At 53.2% G+C, this 23,422-nt stretch overlaps 1 protein-coding gene across 10 annotated transcripts in view; it reads right to left on the minus strand.

Moving 5' to 3' along the window:
* The window catches only part of SHANK2 (SH3 and multiple ankyrin repeat domains 2), a 552,759-nt gene that overhangs the window by 135,769 nt on the left and 393,568 nt on the right, over positions 1–23,422 (minus strand). For all 10 annotated transcript variants that reach the window (XM_059932287.1, XM_059932286.1, XM_059932284.1 and 7 more), the window contains 2 exons: positions 20,445–20,527; positions 18,720–18,844 (listed from right to left, as the gene is read on the minus strand). In XM_059932287.1, the coding sequence (XP_059788270.1) occupies positions 18,720–18,844; positions 20,445–20,527 (208 nt within the window). The remainder of the gene's footprint in view (positions 1–18,719; positions 18,845–20,444; positions 20,528–23,422) is intronic.

Raw genomic sequence — 23,422 nt, forward strand, 5'->3', positions numbered from 1 at the left:
GCGGCAGGCTCTTTCATGGGCTTTTCTCCTTGGACGGATTCACAGTTTCTGCCATCAGGGTCTCTTTAAAAGGAAACCAGGTGAGGTCATCCCGACACTTCCTGCATTGCGCCCTGATCCCCTGATCGTGGACCATTCTGAGGAGCAGCGAGCAGTCAGGCTGGCTTCCAGGTAGACTTCTGTGGCTGAAAATGCCACGGGCCTTATAACTTTGATTTCCTGTTTGATTCAAACTTAAATCCCTAATTGCCGCGCTGGGGGGAAATGACCAGGTGGAGACAGCGGATGACATGGCGGGGAGGGGGGGTGGTACTTAGCAGTAACCCAGGCAGAAGGTGGTCTGCTGGATCGTCCCGGGGGAACCGCTTTTGAGAACGAAGTCAAGTTCTGCCTGATTTACGGGGACAGCGGCTCGTGATCACAACTCAGGGAAAGCTGAGGAGCGTCCCCTTCCGCTCACACTAGCCGGAAAGGGAGGCCTCCTGTGGCTGCCTGCACCTGCCCTTGTCTTCTGGGAAACAGCAAGTGACACAAGCGGGGCACGCATTTCCTGGAGATTTACAACTGGGACAGGACACTCACCGCTAAAGACGACTAAGAATTCCGAAGGCCTTAAGAGACCGGGGAACGATGCAGCGGCGACCCTCAAGCTCGACAGCCGTAATCCTGCCGGTTTGCTCAACTTTAATCAGGCGACAAATACAAGTTTTAGAGAAACCTGCACTTCATAGGAGTTGCCTCCCTTTGACTCACCCCCATGCCCGTCTCCTTCTCCCAGGGAACCCGGTTATCACAGAACTTTTACACACATTCACGTTCCCTCGGAAAATTCAGAGTACGGAGAATAAGTACAGTATCTTTGAACACTTTAAAGAAAGCATAAACGTTTCCATGTTATAGTGGTTGTTGTAAAACCTGTGTCTGCCACTTAGGGTTACATTTTGGGGATCCCTTGTGTCTGCACTTACCTCTTTCTTTTTTTTTATGTTGCAAGTTATTTTTTTTTTTTTTCAATTTTTATGGGGGTATAATTGATTTACAATGTTGTGTCAGTTTCCGGTGTGCAGCAAACTGCATCTGTTATACAAATACCTATATCCACTCTTCTTCTAGATTCTTTTCCCATACAGGCCATTACAGAGACTCACCTCTTTCTTTTGAACTTCTGCATAGTTTTCCTTCATCTGACAAGGATTTACTGAGGGCCTGTTACGTGCCAGGTGAATAAAAGAGACAAAGTCTTTGACCTCTTAGAGTTTACGGCCCCCTCTGGGGCCGGGGAGACAGACCTACAATAAAATATGCATATAAACTATGCCAGGTGGTGCTGAGTGCCCCGAATACACAGGAAGCTGATTAAAGGACTGGGGATGGGGGAAGGGAGGCCTCGGGGGGCCTCTGAGATGGGGCCTGGGGGAGAAAGAGGGGCCAGCAGGATACTCGCAGCTCCCCTGACTGCTGGGGTCTTCCCCATCTTTTCACCGTTTCAAAGATGCTGCAGGGAACGTGCTTGTTCACGTGAGAGGCACGTACCCCCGCGGGACAGGTCACGCACAACACAGAGCACTTCCGTGCCTTGTGTGACCCTAGGACCATGCACGGCGGGCAGCGGCATCGGTGATCCGTTTCAGAGCCGAAGGAACAGCTATGACTCACCTGTGGTCTCACGGTATTTTTAAAAAGTCAAGAATATTGCTTTCTTTCTTTCAAAAGGATAAAAAAATACAAAATAAATTGTAAAGTACACGCAACACAAAATTCACCGTCTTAACCATTTCTAAGTGTACAGCTCAGGGGCATTAAGCACATTCAAATAGTTGTGCAGCCATCACCGCTGTCCATCTCCAGAACTTCATGTCACAAACTGACACTCTGTCCCCATTAAACACTTACTCCCCGTCCCCCTCCCCTAGCCCCTGGCCCTCACCGTCTACTTTCTCTATGGTTTTGACTCCTCTAGGGACCTGCTACGAGTGGAATCACACAGCCTTTCTACCCCGACTTTGGAATTCCTGGTCCCCGTCCCTCTGTTTCCCGAAGCCTCCCAGCCTGGACACCTCGGGGGGCAGTGGCGAGAACGGAGAGGGGCTCCCATCCCAGGGCAGGGTCCGCAGCCCCTCCCTGCAGGTCAGCGCCTGCTCTGAGCAAGGTGGCAACGCTCCCCTTCCTACTGTAAGTAAAGAGGAAGGTGGACCTTTGAAGGCACACCTTTCGCAAGAGTATTCCAGAGACAGGCTTAGTACGAGCAAAGCCAGAGAGAGGACGACCTCAGAATCCATGCCCAGACCTGCTGGCCAAGCCTCCCGGCCGCTGAGTCCCACTTTGCTGTGATCATTCCATTAATTCCTCCCATCATGCATTTATCTCCCAAACAATAGCCCGTGCCTTGTGCCAACCAACACCTGCACCTGTATCTTGATAAACAAACGAAGAAGGAGGTCACTGGCTATTTAAGGTGACCTCAGCCGAGCGGGGGCGATGGACAAGCAAGAGGTTAATCAGAAGGTGGTGGTGAGAGTGCGTATGGAGAGGGCCGGCCGGGGGGCTGCTGGGCTCACAGCCTGTTCTCAAAAAAACCCAAATGAAACCAAAACAGGCAATTCCATCCAGAAGGCTCATTAAAAAACACTCCTGGATAATTAACGGACAACAGACACAATTTCTTCCTGGTACAGAGGAGGCCGGACCAGACACGAGAATGGGAACCAATCGCTACGGGCTCACTCGGCGCTGCGGGGGCTGGACTGCTGCCTAACGACAAGGTCATGACGCGTGTGCCGGCCACCAGCCCCTGGGCTGAGTCACCTTGCGCTCAGCGACTGACACGCCCCCGTCTCGAAGCACGCCTGGGGCCAGCGCAGGCGGCCAGGCTCCCTGCCAGCCCTCAGGGCCACCTTCCCAGGAGAAGACCACACGGTGTTCAAGAGCCACCGACCCGGAGCCGGACTTGGGTTCGAGTTCTGACCCATCCCTCCCTCTCAAGGTCGTCATGCTGACCAAGCCCCCAGAGCCTAGGGTGCAAAAGGGCACTGCTGTCACCTCCCTTATGAGACACAGCAGATGCTCAGCAAAGGACAGAGCGTTCCAGCCCCCTGTGGACCTCAGCAACTCGCACGTTGAGGCCTGGGGCCGAGACGGTAGCGTTTCTGGTCTCCCTGGCTACCAGGCCTCCCTAAGGGAGGCCGTTCGGTGTAACTGACTGAGTCTCAGGCTGGAAAAATTGTCCATCAGACGTGGCCTCGCCCCGCACAGCAGGTCAAAGGCCCCGGGAGCTCATTTCCCAAGCATGCTCTTATGGACTGAATGTGTGTTATCCCCAAATCCTTATCTTGAAGCCCTAACTCCCAACGTGATGGTATTTGTGGGGCATTTAGGAGGTGATTAGGGTTAGGTGAAGGTGCAGCCCCCATGATGGGATTAGTTCCTTTACAAGAAGAGGTGCCAGAGAGATGCTCTCTTTCCCTCTCTACTATGTGAGGACAAAGCAAGAAGACAGCCGTCTGCAAGCCAGGAAGAGAGGCCTCACCAGGAACTAAATCAGTCGACACCTTGGTCTTGGCCTCCCCAGTCTCCAGAAAGAAAAGAAATATGAGAAATAGATGTCTACTGTTTAAGCTGCCCTGTCGAGACAGTAATTTTTACGGCAGCCTGAGCTGACTGAGACACTCACTTATCGCCAAGTTTGCCCCCGGCCCAAGCAAAGGTGCCCAACCAGGCCCCTCACCCTCAAAATTAATGCATAGTATGGCCACAGCTTATCTCTCCCAATATGCACGGCCCCAGGGCTGCCCCCTCTCAGCTCTGCTGGGGACAGCCAGGAGCTTCTGTCCTCCCTTGCCTCCTCCTGTTCTCCAGTTCATATTTTCACTCCTTCCCCCACTTTGAAAATACTGGCGGAGGAAATACTAATGTGTGATGGATGCCTTCCTCTTGGGCATGAGGCTTGGGGGAGAGTCTAACGCCATGGTCTTTGGGAAGAAGGCCTGGGCCTGATTCATTCCTGTTTTCCCCAGCCACTAGGCCTGGCCCTACATAACAGGTGCTCAAAGTAAGTCTGTAGATACGTAACCCAGACACACACTTGATCCCACATGTTCAGTCCATGCCTAAAATGAGTTTCAAACTCTGCTGAATCTGCCTACCCAGCAGTTCATCTTCCTCTTTCTCACACCTGAAACTCAACCTTCCTTCGCGATCCCACCCACCCCGACTCTCAGTCCTTGTGGCCAAGGGGGCTGACCCAGCCCAAGGCCTAGGGGAGGGCATGTGATCCAACTCGGGCAATCAGCATCTTCCAGCGGCTTAGCCAATCATTGGCTCAGGGATGGACATGTGACCCAAAGCAGGCCAATGAGATGCTCTCTTTCTGCTGGGGTTCTTCAATGGACAGGATGAGAACCCGCAGCTGCTGGAAACCGCATCTGCCACCTTCATGGGGAGAACCCACCCGAGAGTGAAGCCAACACAGAGGAAAACACAGAGAGGGAGTAAGATCCTGGGAACATCACTGAGCACCTGGATCCAGCTGAGCCTGAAGCCAAACATCCCTGGGATTTTCACTTACTCAAACCAGTAAATTCCCTCTGCATGCTGAGCCAGTTTGGATTGAGTTGTGTCAGTTGCAGAGAAAGTTCTAGAATAACACACGTTGGAGAGAATGGAGGAGATGGGGCACTATTGCTTTGCTCCCATCCTTAACCAACTTCCCTTGATGCTTTAAGACAGTTCCCTTCACCTCCTCCAGGAAGCTCCCCAGGGGTCCTCTAATCAGTTATGACCTTCACCTTCCATGGACTTTCAATCTGCTTAGTCAGTGCCTCCCCTCAAGACCTGAACTATTTCATAATCTCCAGTTGGGCCTCCAGGCTGGGCAGCAGGATCCACCTGGAAAGATGTGACAGGGGACACTGCAGCCCTCGAGTCCAAGCTCCAGGGTCAAGCCCAGCCCCACCATGAGAACTGTGTGAGTCTGGGCGCATCATGTGACCTTTTTGAGCCTCAACTTCCTCATCTACAAAATGGGACCATCAACAGAACTGAGCTCCTGGTGCTGGGAGGAGTGTGAAATGAGACACTGGCATGACCTGCACACAGCTGACCACCAGCAGCAGATGCATATTCTGACTGAGCGGCCGTGAACCCTGTTATCTGGGTGAACATCCGTCACTTAAAGCTGAAACCGGCCCTTCCTGCTCTTGACGCCGCCGTCCCCACTGCCCCCTTGGATGCTGTAACCCATGCCTCCTTCATCTCAGGTGTCCCTTTTCTAGGCTCTCCTATTCCTCCCACCTCTGGCCCTCTTGGCAGGTGACCCACCCATGACCTCCAAGATGATCGGCCACCCAGAACCAGGGGTATGCCCGTCCTCACAACCTGTCCCCATACCACAGTCCTTTTTGCCACCCCTTCTATGGTCCCTCTGGCCCCTGGTCCTCCTTGGTTCTACCATCTCCAGTCTCAGCCTCTGTAAATCCAGGGGCAACAGGTTTACGTGCCTTCTATACGAAAACCACCCGCCCGGGGAAGATGCAGCCCTTTGAGGCATGTCCTGCCTCCCCTGACCAGCTTGGGTGCCAAGACAGCCCTGGGAGATGTCCCTACCCCACCGTCCCCCAGGCCGCCATCTCTCAAGGCCCTGCCCCTCGGTCAGTCGTGCTCTGGATGCTGGGTAAGACGCTCTGTGTGGATGTCCCATCCCACGCTCTCCTGGGAAGTCGGTTCTGCTACTATCCCCCACCCCAGGAAGCCTTCCCCGACCCTCCAGCCCACCATGGTCCCTCCCTGGCCAGCCCCTTTACTCCGTTCCTTATTCCAGGCCGTGTGGTAGAGATGTTCACAATGTGGGCTCTGAAGCAGCCGCCTGCCTGGGCCACAGCCCGGCCCTGCCACTCACTCGCTGTGTGTCTGTAGGCCAGTGAGTCTTCCTTTCTGTGCTCCAGCCTCCTTGTGCAGAAAAAGTTGCTGATAGGAGTATCCAAACTCAGCTGAGCACTAAGTGGGTTCAGCACGTGAAATCCCAGAAATGAAGCCTGGCACACAGCAAGGGCTCAAGAAATGCAAGCACTTCCCTTTGTCACTGTCGTCACTGTCGTTTACGTTGTTCGCCGTCAGCATATGCCGTCCAGCGGTGACGTTGCCAGCGGGTTTGAGTTCTGGCTCCACGGGCTGGCCTGGCCCCCCTCCCTCTGCTCCCAGCCTTCTTCCACCAGGCCCAGCATCAAGACGGTCATTTACTAGGTGCTCACTGAACACCTGTTGATTCAACCCAAGGCTGGGTCAGCAGTTTAGATAAACAAAGAGTTACCCTATGACCCAGCAAGCCCACTCCTAGGTACATACCCCCCAAAAGCTGAAAATAGGGACTCAAACAAATACTTGTACACTTTTGTTCACAGCAGTATTATTCACAAATAGCCAAAAGGTAAAAACAACCCAAATACCCATCAACCGATGAATGGATAAACAAAGCGTGGTTCAACCATCGATGGGATATTATTTGGCCATAGAAGGAAGAGCGCTGACACAGGCTACAACACGGATGGACCTTGGAAACATTCTATGCGAAAAGGCCACGTGCTGTAGGATTCCACGTATATGAAAAGTCCAGAACAGGCAAGTCAATAGAGGCAGAAAGCACATTAGCAGTAGCCTGAGGCTGCGGGAAGTGGGGAGATGGGGAGTGTCTGCTAAACGGCTATGGGGTTGTCTTTTTGGGGTGATGAAAATCTTCTGGAACTAGACAGAGGTGACGGTTGCACAACATTGTGAATGTACTAAATGCTACTCGATTGCATGTTTAAAAATGATTATAATAATAAATTTTAAGGTGTGTGTATTTCACCACAATAAAAAAAGATATACACAAGGAAAAAAGTACATGTGTATACACATGTGACAAAATGTATCTCTAACAGACACATATAAAGAAATAAAAACCCAAGATAAACCTCGCTATAGTAACCCTGTCTCCTGGTGGCATTACCCGACCTTTTCCTTGGGTGACAGTGTGAATGTCTGAGAGGCAGGAGTGTTACGTGGTCAGAACATGGCACTGGGCCCAGACCTCCTTGGAAACCCAGCTCGTGGAGCTCGTAGGAGCTCTGTGACTCTGAGCCTGCTAACTTGACCTTTCTGTGCCTCAGCTTCCTCATTTGAGAAACGGGGACAGTGTGAGAACCCACCTCACAGGCTTCTGATGATGCCTAAGTGAATCGGTACACACGGAATGCTTAGGGATGTGTGTTAGCATTGGTAGCCGATGCTGGAGACACGGTAGGAATGGGCGGGGGTGGGGTGGGGGTGGGGTGGGATGTTCAGTCCGGCATCCTTGCTTGGGGGAAATCTAGAAACTCGAGTCATTGTACCAGGAGCCACGCCATCGAGCACTGGCCTGGCTCCCAGCGGCCTGCAGCCCCGGGTGGCCACAAAAGGCGGCTGGTTTCTGGTCAGCTCAGGGCAGAGCACTGCCCTCCTGCCTTCCTTCTCTCAGCCCCAACCCCAGCTCTCCAGGACCCATGCTGGGCACTGGGGGTCATGGGGCTCACACCTGACCTCACAATGGTGGGTTCCATGGGGAGAGGTTCCCGGGCAGTGAGACCCTGCCTAGGGGGAGAGGGGGGGCCTGGCCTGGTCGGGAAGGCTCTGTATCCCTCCCACGGGCCAACAACAACAGCAATGACAGTAGTAATGGTTCCTCTTGTGTATACTATGAGTCTTCTGTGCAGATGAGGAAACTGAGGCACAGAGGGGTTGTGTGACTTACCCAAGGCCACACAGCATATAGGTAGAGGAGTTGGATTTGGACCCAGGTGGGCTGCCTCCTGGGACTGTGCTTTTAAGTCCTGCTCTAACCTGCTTCTCAAGGGCAGCAGCCTCTAATCTGGTCTCTCTGCCTCCACCCCCTTTCTTTACAAGGCCCCAGCTCGGTGATCCACAGGCCATGGACTTCCCTGCTAAAATGCCTGAGGTAGCTTGCTTCCAGTGACTGAGTGAGGTTCCACCGCTCAGCTCGGTCTTCAAGGCCTTCCCTGGTCTGCAGGTCCCATCTTCTTTGTCCGTCCTGGGCCTCCTGACATTCCGCACACATTCCTACGCGTTCCTGCCTCTGAGCCTTCATCCAGGCTGTGCCTTCCCCTTGTGGTGCCTTCCATCATTTAACAGATACTGACCGAGTGCCTGCCACGTGCTCGGCTCTGGATGGCTCCTTAGCTCGTGGAGCTTCCAGGCCAGGCAGGGTCAGTGACAGGCGCTGTGAGCAGGTGTCATGGGGAATGTTGGGGAGGCTTCCCGGAGGAGGGTCCACTGGGCAGAGATCTGAGAGTGAGCTGGAGTTACCCTGGTGGAGGAGGAGGAGGAGGTGGAAGAGGGGTAACGGTGAGAGAGAGAGAGTGTGAGAGAAGGAGAGAAAGAGGGGGAGAGAGAGGGGGAGACAGCAGTGTGGGCAAGTGCTGGGGGTGGGAGGAGGTGTGACACACATTTGGGAGACCAGTGAGAGAGGGCCAAGATCAAGGCTGATCTGCCGTCTCCTGCACCTGTCCAAATAACCCACTCCTCCCTTTGCACCCCAGCCAAGTTTACAGGCCTCCCTCTCCCCACACACTTTGCCCCTCAAGTCAGAGATGGCCTCTTTCATCTCCAGGACCCCTAGCCCTGCCCACAGAGGGCTGAGCACAGAGGATGAGCACCGAAAACTTTGTCATATGAAACCGAAGGCCCCGGGTAGACGGAAGTGGAAAACTGGCTGGTGGGTGGTTGGTCTCATGGCACAAAAGCAAGGAGACCATTCTCAGGATTTTGCAGCATCAGACGGTAACTGTGGCCTTCCATGACCCCTTCCCCGCTCCTTCTTATTTCAACTCTATTTATTTTTGGCACACACACACACATACCCTCATTCCCAAGACTGACAAACTCCATCAATTAAAAGATCCTACAGGGCATTTAGCACAAGGCCTTCCTTCAGTTCATTTGCCAACCTAACCACTGTATCATGAAACTCCCCACAAAAGGGCACTGCAGACAGAGACAAATCAATGCTAACGAGAGCCTGCAGAGCTCACTGGGAGGTGGGTGAGTGGGAGGAAGGGAGGGAGGGAGGGAGGGCAGGTGGAAAAGACCCAGGAGGGCTCCTTACAGGCGAATCAAGAGGCCCATCAGAGAAGACTGAACCAGAAGCTTCCTATGTGGGGATCTCAGCTCACCATGCCTTCTGCAAACCTCACCCTGTGTAGACTGGGGCTGGATATATAGCATCCTTCCTGGGTTGAGGAAGATCATTACAAGATTACATTTCAGTGACCCAGGATTTACCCAGGGTATCAGCCAGACCCAAGCTTGGGAGTCAGCCTAGATTCAGATCTCCCCGTGGGGTCCTGGCAGGCTACATAATCTCTCAGTTTCATCACCTGCAAAATGAGCATCAAATACCTACTTCCCAGGAGTGTCCACCATTGAACATGTTTTGGGGCCTCTTTTATGCATCAGGCACTGTGCTGGGTACTGGACACACAGTAGAGACCAGGTCAGCAAACTGTCCAGCCCAGAGGGAGCAGGCATTCTTGGGAAGGAGACAAACATAAGTCAACCACCCAACACACGAGAAGATTCGCACAGTTGAGGAAGCACACGGAGGAAGCATTAGTGTCGGGGGCAACCAGAGGGAGCCTGGGAAGCCCTCCCTGAGAAGGTGATGTGTGAGCTGAGACTTCAGGCTGGCTTAGAGCACAGGACAGCACAGATGCTTAACTGCAGTGATCCCTTCACCCCTCCTCACAGAAGAGATGCCTCCACCAAGCAGACAAGAACACTCACTGAATCATAAGCTGCTGTGTCCAGGAAGGCCAAGGACACAGGACACAGAGATGGGAGGAGAAGGGAATAAGGGAGGGGAAGTGCTGAGCCCTTCCACCAGGCTCCTCCTGATGGGAGGCTCCATCCTCTCGGCTCTCAGGTTCAGCACCATGGAGAGGTCTGACCCCTGGATAGATTTCAGCACCATGGACAGGTCTAAACCCCGCAGAGACCCCATGCGCCACAGAGATTCAGTACCTTGGACAGGTCCAGTCATGCCACCCTTCCTTCTCTTGCTCCCTGCCACTGACCAGCCATACATAGTTGCACCGACTTAAACTGACATTCCAGGCCCTCCCTGGACCAGCCTCTCAGCTCTATAACATGTGACCACTCTCCAAACCCCCCTGAATGTTCCTGACCCCCTGAGCTTTCTCTGGACCCCTTCCTCTTTAGTTCTTTCTGCCTGTAGAAACCCCACCGACTTATCAAAGCGTTGAGCCAACACCACCTCTTTCATGAAGACCTTTTCCTGATTTAAATTGGGGCCTTCACCATACCCTACTCTTTGCCCTCCTTCCAGACTGTGAGTGCCTCGAGGAACTGTGTCTGATTCATGCCTTCTCTCCCAACAGCACACGCCAGCCCAGCACCTGGTGGGCACCCAATGTGTGCTGCAGAAGTGAATGAATGAAGTTGCAAAAATGATTTATACAATTATAACCAATTGTTGAGCGCTCTCTCTGCCAGAAACTGCATGCTTCACACACACTTTTATCTAGTTTAAGAAACTGAGGCCAAGAGATGAAGGATTTGCCCAAGTTCACACAGTGAAGAAGTGACAGAGCCTGGATTCAAACCCAGATCACACTGCACAGCCTGTGCCCTTGACCGTGGCTCCTTTCCGTCCCTATCCAACCCAGTGAACTGCCATCTGCCAGTCCCACGGAGCCTTGAGCACAGCAGCCGTGGTCCCCTGAAGTGACTCTGAATCTTTTTTTAGCCTGAAATTGAAATCACTGATACTTCAAATTAGAACCCCAAAATGAACGAGCCAAGACTTCAGATCTGCAATAGCTAAGCCACGCGCATCCACCTTCTCGGCAGGATTCTGGGCTACTCCTCAGCCTGGACCACCTGTTCTCAGTCAGTATGGAGGACAAAGTGAACTATTCTCTAGGTACAGGAGGGGCTATGTCTACATGCAGGAAAGGGGACCAGGCTCCCAGCCTTCCAGGGGCTTCCCAAGAGCAGTGTCCTCTTTAAAGCCTCAGAGAGCAAAGACTTAAGTGCAATGAGCCTCAGACAGCAAAGAACCCAATGCTAGGAACCTCAGAGAGCAAAGACCCCAGTGCTATGGCCTCGGACAGCAAAGACCCCAGTGGTAGGAGCCTTGGAGGGCAAAGACTTCAATGACAGCAGTTTGCCCTGGGCACTGACATATTCTGAAGGCAAAAACAACAAAATCAGCCGAACTCCTCTGTGCTGACTTTTTTTTGCTACTAAAGGAATGTTCTTCAACCATCACTGAGAAGATAGCAGGAAGCTTAGACCTTAGCAAAGGCTCGGCAAGGTGATGGAGAAGCAGGTCAAGATGGCCACAGTCTCCCCTCCTACAGTAGCTCAGGTGCTGGCAGCCCAGGAGCAGGGGAGCTGGAGTGGCAAGCTAGCCAGGGGGCCCAGGTCTTTCCCAAAACCAGCACAGCAAGAAGCCACAGAGCTTCAGAACAGAAACACTCCACATTCGGAGGGACCCAGGACAGCCACTGGAACCTACTTGTCTTTTAACATAAAACCGACAAAACTTGACCACCAAAGTATCAATATGATTCAAGGTCAAGAATTCGCCAGTCGCCCTAGCTTCCTGCTAACATCTGGCATTTGCTCTTTAACTTAGTTATTGAATTAAATACCCATTTAAAATGTCTTAAATAAGATATTAAGAATTTTGCGGGGGAGGGCAGTGGGTAGAGTTCCTAGATTGGCCACACAGGCCACCAGCAGGACATGTGACAAAGCATCTCATGATATCGTGGAAGGCAAGATAGAGAAAGTGAGCGGTGTGGTGTGGCTGAAGAGGAATGTTGGCACCGCGGAGACCACAGAGGGCTCTGGCCTCGTCTCTGGGATTTGTTGCTAGAGGGTGAAATGAGAATCATGAACAGGAGTTCCAAGATTACCTAAAAGCCAGACTCGTGCCAAAATAGGATTGAGCAAGGCAGTGAGTGCCTGGGGAAAAGAGGTTCAAGCCAAATCCGGAGGCATGCCTGCCAAGGCTATTTGGGGCTTGGGGTGGGGCGGGGTAGGTGTCTGCATTAGCTGATGTCCCCTCCACAGACAGGCACCACGAAGCTACAGCCAGTGTGCCCTTGGCTGGAAGTGCCCGACTGTATGTGCTTGGCCCATGGCGGGTGTGCTCTGTAACAGCTACATGCTGGAAACGACAGTGGTAACAATCACCTGTCATTATTATAACATTATGACTTATTATTTTTTAATTGAAGTATAACTGATTTACAGTGTTGTGTTAATTTCCGCTGTACAGTAAAGTGGTTTGGTTATATGTATATATACATTCTTTCTCATATTCTTTTCCATTATGGTTTATCACAGGATATTAAATATAGTTCCCTGTACTATACAGTAGGACCCTGTTATTTATCCATTCTATATATACTAGCTTGCATCTGCTAATCCCAAACTCCCAATCCTTCCTTCCCCCTCCCTGCCTCCCCCTTGGCAACCACGTCTGTTCTCTATGTGTGACTTATTATTATTATTGGTTCAGCTAATCATCATTGGTTTCATCTTCTGAGTCAGGCACCATTAATGATGATGAAGGACAAGATGATGATCAATAACAAATACGGATGGGATACTATGCCCAGCACCGCTAGCCCTGCATGATCTCCTAGCCAACAAGAGAGGGGCTAACAGCAGCTCGCGTGCCTAGAGTTCGGGCGGCACATACAATGGACCCTTGAACAACACGTGTTTGAGCTGTCTGGATCCACTTATATTCGGATTTTTTTCAATAAATGTATAGTTGGCCCTCCGTATCTGCAGGTTCCACACCTGTGGACACTGAATCCTCGGATACAGAGGGCTGACTATGACACTGAGCATTTATGGATTTTGGCAACTGCGGTGGGTCCTGGAACCAATCGTCCGCGGATACACCAAGGGACTGTAGTTCATCTCCGGTGACTTAATTCACACAACCACCCAATTTGCTGATGGGAATGCTGAGACCCAGGAAGCGTGTGCTGACTGATGACATGCATAACCACTGATCAGGAACTACCTGGACTTTATTTACTCTCCTCCGTGTAATACTTAATTTTCAAGCTGGGGAGGCTGACCGATTATCACCAGGTTGTAACAACAGTTCATACCTCCAGCTGGGTTGAAAGTAATGGTTTGGGCAAACGTGCAGCTAGGATCTGCGTTACATTTTCCAAGTCCCGGTTCCCAAGCAGCAGCCTGACATACATTGTATAAGGGACTCAAACGGTCTCTAAGGAAAACACCAGGGCAGCCCTCAGCGTCCTCACTTCAATGCAAACTGAGATTATAAAACAGTTCCAGGCCATCTTTAGTGCAAGTATTTAATACGAGGAAAAGGTAATTAGCAAACTCAAGCATCACTTTTCTAGGAGGAAGGATATTGCTGCCTGCTTTAATTGCAAGGGAAAACCTATTTAGGAAAATTAACACAAAACGAGATTGGCCACTTCAGGACTAAGAAAACAATCACAAAAACCATGGGAGTCTCCCGAACTTCATCAGGTTTGGGCGTGCTGGCCCTAGGAAAATAATTAACGCCCACAACAGTGCTGTTGACCTGAAAGCAAACAGTAACTCCTTGTGGCCAGGGAGGCTGAGACATTGCTCGTCTGCATGAGATGGCTTCTTCTAAGGAATAATTTTCCATTTGTGAAATGAATCCCTGTCAAAAATTAATATTGTCATTCTAGAAAATCTGAGAAATAGAGAGAAGTCTGCAAAAGAGAAAATGATCACACAGGATCCCATCACCTAGGGGTTAATACTTTCTCTCCTTTTTTTCCTATGCTTATATTGGGGGGAGGTGGTATCATTTAGATGATATTGTGCAGATAACTTTAATTCTGCCCTCCTCACCAAATATGAGGTAACTGTTTCCTGTTGGTAGTAAGAACTTCTTGCAAGCATAATTTTTAATGCTTTCTTATAAATCCACAACAGATGCATGGTGTCCCCTTAACCATTCCCCTCTACCTCCACCCCTTTCTTTTTGCTGCACTGTGATCTTTGCCTGTTTTTTTGTTGTGTTTTTGTTTTTTAGATCATTCCCTTAGGATGGGTTCCTAGATGTAAAATTCCTGGTTCAGCTTTATGGTTCTTATTACATACTGCCATATCAATTTCTAAAAAGTTTATGGCAATTTATTCTTTCACATGGCAACCTAGGAGTGCTGTCACCAGTGACAGGTATAGTAATAAAAAAAGTGTTTGCTAATTTGAAAATAAAAATTGGCCTCTCATTGTCTGTTTCTTCTTACTCTGTGCCCATGTATACATCTGGCCCATCAAAACATCTCCTAGCATCTCTGAGCTGTGGTGTTATTGACTCAGACAGCCTGGGTTGGAATCCCAGCTCACCTGCTGCATGACTGTGGGCAAGTGATTTAATCTCTCTGTGCCTCAGTCTCGTCATCTGTAAAATGGGGATAATACTGATGCTATTTTACAGGATTATCGTGAGGGTCAGAGGAGATACTGCAGTGCATGGCAGATACACCCTCGATGAGTACAAATAAGGACACGGGCCTTTGGTTGTATTTGTTGTCAATGCTGTTTGCTCTTTTGATGTTTACGGTTTAGTTGTATTATGAGCAATTCTTGAGATACAGGATATTTTAGTTTACGAAAGTAATGCAAGAAACAAAACTCGAGTTTCCAAATGGGGAGGCTTGTGGAAGAAAGCCAGCGAGATCAGCGCGGTGCCTGCTTCTATTTTTTTGTTAGAATGCTAAATTAAGATGTTCAAAGAGCCAGAACAATGAGGCCAGCCGGTCATCACCTTTCCTGCCCAGCGGAACCCCCGGCGGCGTCACTGAAGCTCCCTAGAAACACTGATGCTCCCGCCTCGTGGTTCCGATTCTGTAGGTGTGGGCTGGGCCCACGTCTCGGTGTCTCTGAAAGGGCTGCAGGTTACCCTGGTGCCCAGCCGGCTTTCACTGGGTGAGGCCGACGGGCACTCCAGTTTGTTGAGTCCCTGCAGGAGTCAGAATGACATCTCCACCTCCAGTCTCCTTAATTAGTCCATGCAAAACTGTCCCCCGTGACACCCACGTCCTCCTGACGACTCCTCCTGGTAAGCGGCCTCTCCTGCCCCACCTCCTGAGGGTGAGGAGCCTGAACCCAGATAATCTCAAAGAAATAGCAGACGGAGTATTCAACACACTGTGCCTGAGGCTGACTCTGCCTTAAACTTCAATTGCATCTCTACGAGAAGTCTCACTGTTATTTAAACCAGTCTGAACTGGGTTTCCTTTTGGTCCTTACTCATTCTTGGCTGATGGAGGCCCCAACCTTAAATCTGACCCGCACAGGAAGAAAACTTGCCCAGACTCCCCCGCTTGCTTCTCCCTCTGGGCTGTCACTGCCCCCGGCCCACCTCTCTGAGGGTCACTCCCCACCGCCCCCAGGTCCCCAAAGGGACACTCAGAGCCCACCACCCACTCTGTCCACTCCCACCACCCCTAACAGCTCTCTGGGGAAGCTTCAGTGTCATCAGCCATCCGGGGGACTCTGGCACATCAAGTTGATCTGAAAATGGTAAACACACATGGTCTGTGGAGCCACCTGTTCGAATGTCTCCATGCACGGAGCGCCCACTTCCTCTTCTCCACCCCTGAGATGAGATTTCATGACAACCTGCTGGCACACCACAGCCCATCTATTTCATCGTAATTCCCAACTGGAAGATAGCCTTTTCCACAGAACTTCATTCAAACCTTTGGTTTTTTGGCGGGCGGGAGGGGCGTGGTCAACAAAGAAACAATACCAACCACAAAAGAACAGATCCCTTCCCCAAGGGCAAGGCAGAGAGATACACATCTTAGAGGGCGGGCACCTAAGAAATGCACGCACAAAGGAAACCCTCCCTGACAGGGTCAATGTCGGCAAGATGACCGTGTGTGTGTGCGCGTTCTGACAAAGTCCAAGAAGGAAAAATGAAATTCAGTAGTTGCTGAAGACTTTGAAGAGTGAACATTCACTTCACAAGTTGACTCTTGGTCCCAGAGTTCACACGGCAGCATGCGTTTTTAAAGTGAAAATAAAAATCGGACACGCTTTGAGTTCCTTTCCAATGGCAAAGAGAAAGGAAGGCTTGCGGGGGGATGTGGGGAGATGTGGACAGTTTGCCTGCCCTCGGAGCAGCTTCCAAACAGGACCCTGCACTTGACCAAGAGCCCAGAAACCCCAGCCTCCAGGATGGCTTCCGGTCAAAACAAAGACCAACCTAAGACATGTGAGTCTGTCTAAAACAATCCCTCCAAGGTTGAAGCTTTTCACTGAAAAACATAGAAAAATTTTCCGTTGGAAAAAACATGCACCTATAAGGCTATAAATGATTTTACTATTCCAGTGGCGGAATCCGGTAGCTAGGAAAACAACTCAATGGAGATAGTCTTTTACACCCAAGCTCCTAAAGGAGAATTTCTGAGCCCCATGAGGCAGCCTTGGCATGAACTGGGAGAAGCGAGGTTCCCAGGGCCACCTCCCCGCCCCGCCCCCGCTGGCCCACCGTGTTCCGCATTAGAGTAGGACCCGTGGTGAGCAGCTTTGTAGGGCCTGGGGCTGTTTTGGGCCCACGTCTCCTTCAGGTCATTTGAGACATTTAATAAGACAAACATGACCTTAAGGCAGCTCAGGACCAGTCATTCCTGGAATCCTGGAATTCAGAGGCTACCCAGAATATAAAAGCTGTTCCAAAAGGACAAATACGTTTGCATAGCAGAGGTTAAAAGCAATGTCAAAGGAGGTGCTTGGAAAACAGAAGGGCAGAAACTCTTAACGCTCCTAATTTCCATGGAGCCTTCCATCCGACCAGGTGGCGTGCCTTCTCTACCTGGCCCAGGTGTGCGCTGTGGACACGTCCGCCAACCGAGCGCCGCTCTGCTTCCTGGGAGAGGGGTGGGCTCAGCAAACGCTCCGCGGCCGTCCCACACTTCTTTTTTTGACTAGTTTATCAAGGAAACAATCTGATGAGCCTAACAACCAGGGATGCTCCTGCATCTGCAGCCCTCATTTATTATTTAAAACCGAGAACCAGCAACAGCTATGGCAGCCTACTGGAGTCTCTCTCTCCGTCTCTGTCTCTCTCTCTCATACACACACACACACACACACACACACACACACACACACACACACACGCACACACACACGGGAAGGGGACTTACATCACAACTGCAACCTACAGAGGATGATTCAACCCAGTCTCTCTGCATTTTCATGAGGTTACAAATCGAGTTAACTCATGAAACCACAGTGGGTTTCAGTCTCCACCATGCTGGGTACGCATCCCACAGTTTCAGTGGAGAAGAATCCAAAGGAGTGCAATTCTTCATCTGAGCCAGGCTCTGATTGGTCAGTAGTAATTTAAATACATCTTTCAGCACATAAAGTGAGACCGACGCACGATGCCTGGTATAAGGTAAAGCACCCTCTCTGTTTTACCTGGCTCTCTCTCCTCCAATAGTATCTTTCCTTCCGGATTTCCATCACTCTAATAGTCTTCAGAAACACCAAGGAGATCATGAGCAAAATTGCAGCTCAAAAAAGCACCCGTGGAAGGTTAGGCATCATGGAGAGAAATGGCTTCAAGTGGCCATCTCGCCATGGCCTGGATCATCTCCTTTCCAGAACGAACAAGTGTCTGGCTGGCCCCACGGCGGAGGCACCGAGTGCCCGGCTGGACACCATGCACCCATTCTTTCCACCTACAGGTGGATTTCCAGAGCAGATGAGACAGGGCTGAGGGTTAGCCCCAAGGAACGCCCTTGCAAGAAACATGAACTCCCAACGGGGGCCATCTGAGCTTACCAAGCCTCTTAAAAGTAATTTTTTCAAGGTATAACATAGTCTTTTATTCTTGATATTTCCAAAGAGTAACACATTCCTTTGAAAGTAACACCTAAACCTGCAAAAGGCAGGGAGCTCAAGTGTGCCGGCAGCTTGGTACCTCAGACACACCAACATGGCGACTCCAGGTGAGGCTTGAAGCAGCCGGGCACGCACGTCTAGTGAGATCTTTTACATGAAGAGGACCCTCCCTCCTTTCACCTACTAGCAAAAGCTAGTTTTCCCAGCATCTGAGTTTAAAAGTTTCCTTTTTGTACCATCAACTCCAGCCACCCATCTTGCCCAGGCTCCTTGGTGTTGGAAGGCCGTCATCCATCCAACCGGTCAGTTACTTCGACTTAAGAATCAAGACTCTCAGCCACCAACGCTACAGACCTCATGTGAGCAAGAGCCATGGTACAGCGGTTTCCAGCCTGCCCTCGTGACACAAGAATGGGCCATGGCTCCTCTTGGGTCTATTCATACAGTCACAACCACAGATCCACGCGTGTCCCCGACATCACGGCAACCATCTTTCTCTTCCGTCTACCTCCTACTTCGAGACCAACGGCCAAGTTACATACATTTCAAGCCTCCAAAGAGATAAAGCCAAAGTCTCAAAGACAATCCCAACGCACAGTCCTCAGAAAATGGCATCCACCGCGGGTGGAAAAAACCAAGCAGCCCCGGCCCACGGCAGCCTCCATGCGTGCCCCCAGATCTGGCCCAATGACCATGCTGCCAGACCACAGACCCCAAGCCCACGAGAGTCGGCACTCTCCCCAAGCAGAAAGATATGAACACCGCTGTCCTACCTCAATCAGGAAGTCCCCGGTCCTCAGTCCGGCTTGCCACGCCACCCCACCTTCATCCACGGACTCCAGGTACTGCAGGGCTGGGAACGCTGGCGTTGGCGTGAACTCTTCGATGGGCGTATCCGCTGGGAAGACAAGGTATACCTCGTTACAAGCCTGGGAGATGTTTCCAAGTTGGTAGCCCAGGCCTCCCACGGGACCCTGGGAGAAAGCAGGCCCTTGTGTCTCCGTGGGAAGTGGGTGGCCCAGGCCAGCTCTCTCCTGGGAAGGGGCTGACACTCCTGGTCACGGGTCAACACCAACTCAAGCGACGGAGCCAACTGCATTTTGGTGCCACCAACATCTCTCTTGGCCTCTGCGCTGAAAACACAGGATAACGTGCTCCCCTGTCCATGTCTGTATGTACACGCCTGTCATTTTCTTTAAAAGCATCAGTGACTAAACATTTTCAGTTCTATAAATGGAAAAGTTCCCCCCATAACCACATGGAGCTACAGAAACACCACACTGAACCGCTTGCCAAATTTACATCTACGTAGACTCGCAACCAAGGGAATTCAACTCGGAGCGTGGACGGAACAGAACGCTGACCCGGTGGGTGGCTGCAGATTTGGAATCCGCTTATGAATTCTCTCTCTCGGGAGCCCGGCCCTCTGTGGCCACTCTGCGGCCAGCGTCCACGGGAGGGCTGGGCACCCCCTCCTCAGCAGAGCCAGCGTCGGCTTCTGGGCCCCAGAGCTGCAGAGGGAAACTCTAGGGGAAGAGGTGGACTTTCCTGGGTGGTCATGTGAGGCCGGGGGTGGCAGGTGGGAAGAGGAAGACGGCCTCGGTCGGGGGAGGGGAGACATCACACAGACAGTCATGGACACACACGGGGACAGATGTATCTCTTCTCCCTCCCTCTGGACGAGCTGCTGTCAGGGCAGCCCGAGCCTTGAGCAGGTGGGGCTGCCACTGGGGAAGGAGGCCTCCCGGGCCAGCACAGGTGCGGGACCCCCAGCGTGGCACGGAGGCTCCGAGATCAAACTTGCACATGGTTTCCCCACACACGCGGGGCACAGATGTCTCCTCTCACGGGGAGGTGATGCCATTTTGTTTTATTCTGGAAGGGAAGACCCCAAGTTCAGGGCTGGCGGTGGGTGCACTGCCGTGGAACATGTTCCTGGAGCCCTCACTGCAGGCCACGTGACATGTATGCTGCCGGCTGGGCCACGGCGGAGGGGACCATCTTGCAAAGTCACCTTAGAGGCGGGCACCCGGACGCCTGCCGCGCTCGGAGCTGGAGCCCACTCCCAGAACGGGGCAGTTTTGAGGTGCCCAAAACTCGGGACCGGGTAATTCTGGGCGTCTGAGACCAGGAGCTCCGAAGCCAGCCACAATCAGGCTGAACTAAACCATGAAACATAGATGAAACCCATGAATTAAAAAAAAAAAAAAAAAAAAAGAGTGGGGGGAGGGAGGGAGGGAGGGACGGGGGGGGGGGAGAGAGAGAGAGAGAGAGAGAGAGAGCAATATTGTGTACAGAAAATTAAAAATATTCCTAAAGGAAGCCCCGATGTTTTAACAGGCAGAATGTTAAAGAACATGGTTGTCTAGCAACCGAGTACCCCCAGGAAAAGGGCTTCTTTTTGAGCTGGGGAACATTTTTTCTACAGGCGTGCACACACACACACACACACACACACACACATGTGGATGTATCCAGGCTGGGAGCCGCGCTCTTACCTTTCGCCCCGCGGAGCACAAATCCGAAGCCCTCATTGTCTTTCTTCTGCAGGACCACGGTCTTCTCCTCGATGATGCAGTCACTGTAGAGAGAATTCCGGGGATAGCGCCCATTACTGTAGCCCGTCACCATCACCGTGGCCGAACCTCCACCGGGGACGTTCATCATCATAGGCAATTAATCACCCCAGCTCGCCGGATCCAGGCAGCATGGAGGCAACCGAGCCGGGTGCAGGAGGAGCGAAGGCAGCTGGGGGGCAGGCTAACGGGATAGGCGGGCTCGGAGGGGGGGGCCGGGCAGAGGCAGAGCGGGAGCGAGCAGGAGGCAGGAGTCATACATGGTGATGGCAGCGCGGGCTGGCGCTGGGCACCGGAAAGCAGAGAAAGTAAGTGGCCCGCGGGCACGTTGGAGGCCGCGCGTTACGGAGCCCGGGCCGGAGGCAGCATCCAGGGCAGCGCACGGAAATCAGCCGGAGCAGACAGGAGGCAGCAGGCTTTTTTTTTTTTTTTTTCTTCTCCTCGAAGGGCTTTAAAAAAACATCACATTCTTTGTGCTCCCTGCAGCCGCAGGCACCCGGAGACGCGGCGACCCCTCCCTCTGCTCCGGGGGAACGCGGGCCCCCCTCGGTCTTCCGCGGAGCCCACAATGCCACCGGCGGCGGCGGCGGCGGCCGGGCGTCATCCCGCACGGAGAAACCGCAGGCTGGCGGAGGGGGCGGCCGGCGGGCGGGGGCAGGTCACTCCAGTGACACGGAAGCCACTGACAACCCGGCCTCCTTTGGAGGGTGGCGTGCCGTGGGGATGGGGAGAAAGGGGGCTGCAGGCTCCCCCCTTGGAGAGACAGTCTAAAGCCACACCAGCTGCCTCTTGGCACAGAATTTTTTTTTTTTTTTTTTTTTTTTTAAAGGAAAGAAAACCCAAAGCTCCAACTTTGCTTCGGTGGCCAAAGCCGCCCACCATCCAGAGTATGGGCGCGTCGCCACGTGATCAACCGCCCGCGGCACCGGGTGCGGGACCGAGGTGGACTTCCCGGCACCCCGCCCACCTTCCGGGGGCTGCATCCCTCCAGGATTCCCTGCTGCCCCGGAAGTAAGTCGGAGGGGGCGGGGAGCGCCGCTGCGGGGTAGGGGTAGGGGGAGGGCAGGAGGCAGCCCGGAGACGCTTTCTCCAGGGTCCTAAGGGGCTGGCGTGGGAGGGCAGGGTGAGGAGGAAGGGCCCCGGCGGGCGGGCCCCCAAGAATTCCGCAGGCCTCTGTCCTGGAGGGGAAGGCCTGGGGATGCAGACGGCGAACGGTGGGACGGGCTCGAAGTCCCAGACGACTGAAGGTCAGCTTTGCCCAGCCCTGGATTCGCCACCTGCAGGAAGCACGTGGCTCCCGCTTGCAGCCAACTGGGAGCAGCACCGCAACCCAGGTAGGGTGGCCCGGGAGGAGGAGGGCCGGGGAGCTTGGACAGCGCGATGCGCGGCAGCTGGCAGCTGACAACGTCGCACAGCACGGAAGAGGCGGGGCAGCTTCCGAGAGGTGGGGGCCGCAGCCGGAGGACACACAGGTGTCCCGGGCCACTGCTTGAGCCCTCCACCCCTGCATGAGGTGCCGCACAAAGGAACCCGTGGGCGTGACCCTGCCTTCCAGGAAAGCTCGGAGGGACACACACCTTGACAACAGGCAGACCACGCAATCCAGGATGACCGGTCCAGGGTAGTCTCCGAACCTGGGCCGGGGTTCAGTCCCTGGGCACTCACTCAGCCTGCCAAGTACAGGGAGCCCCAGGTCTGGAGCTCAGCCCCCATGGCCCAGCAGCCGAGGGCTGAAGCCTGGCCAGGGGTCTAGGCATGGGAGTCCGTGGGCAGGTCACATGCTGGCCGGGCCTTCAGTCGGTGACCGAGCTCTCTGAACGTGTTTCCCCTCACATCACAGCGTGGTGAGAACAAGCCACGGGCCTCCTGAGATTCCAGTGAGGTCAGATGGGGCGATACCCACGGTCTGCGGTGAAACCAAAGAGCCCCAGGGAGACATTGCTTTAACTGCCGCCATCGGGAACCAGCTGGCGGGGAGCCAGGACCCGGGAACCACAGGAGCGGAAGGGGAGGGGCTGGGTGGGCGGGGCTCTGGGGTGAGCGGACCCTCCACCAGGCCTGTCCACCTTTCCATCCCATGCCTTCCCCGACCAGAATGCAGACACAGCTGTCTCCCCACCACCCCTTCTCCCCACCTCTGAACTTCTCAAGCCTGAGGGCGCCCTGGCCGGGCAGGTGCAAACCCGCCACCTGCTCCTCTGTCTTCTCCAGCGAGAGGCCTCCAAGGGCCCGGCTGCTGAAGCCACGCCTTTTGCTCCTGCACGTCCCCCTGCAGGAGGGGCCCCTTGAAACTCTGGAAAGATGGTGCCTGCCCCCCTGGGGACACATGTGGCCCCCGACGCCTGCCCCTGCCCAGCTCCAAGGTGACCCTGTCCCGCTCTCCCCTCTCGTGGCCTCACCGTGGGCCGGCTCCGCCCGCCTGGCAGGCAAGCCCGACACCTTCAGCTGGACCCTCCAGCTGTCCCCCAGGCCGGGGAACCTGTTAGGGGCAGTGTGGCTGGCTGGCCACTGGTTGACTCCCTCCCTACTGACCATGGTGGGTGAGGGAAGGCATTAGCGTCACGCAGAGCTCAGCTCAGATCCCGGCTTTGCTCTGGCCCCGACGTCACTCTGACCTTCAGAGCCTCAGGGTCCCGCTCTGCAGGACGGGAATAATAGCAAGGCACGCCTTGAGGACCTCAGGAGGAGTTAGCAAAGCAATCCATCGGAGCCCAGGTATGCAGCACGTGTTAAGAACAGCAACCGTCCCGAGCAGGGTCATCGTTCGCATGTGCCGACCCCCTCCTCCTCCTGTAAGGACCCCTCCCAGGCTAATGGCAGAGCCCCTCTCCTGAGTCCCCTCTTAAGCCTCTCGGCGGTTCCTGACTTGTTGAAGAACTTCCTGACTTGCTCATGGCTGC

Source organism: Balaenoptera ricei, chromosome 8, assembly GCF_028023285.1.
Source record: "Balaenoptera ricei isolate mBalRic1 chromosome 8, mBalRic1.hap2, whole genome shotgun sequence".
In the NCBI taxonomy this organism is placed as follows: Eukaryota; Metazoa; Chordata; class Mammalia; order Artiodactyla; family Balaenopteridae; genus Balaenoptera; species Balaenoptera ricei.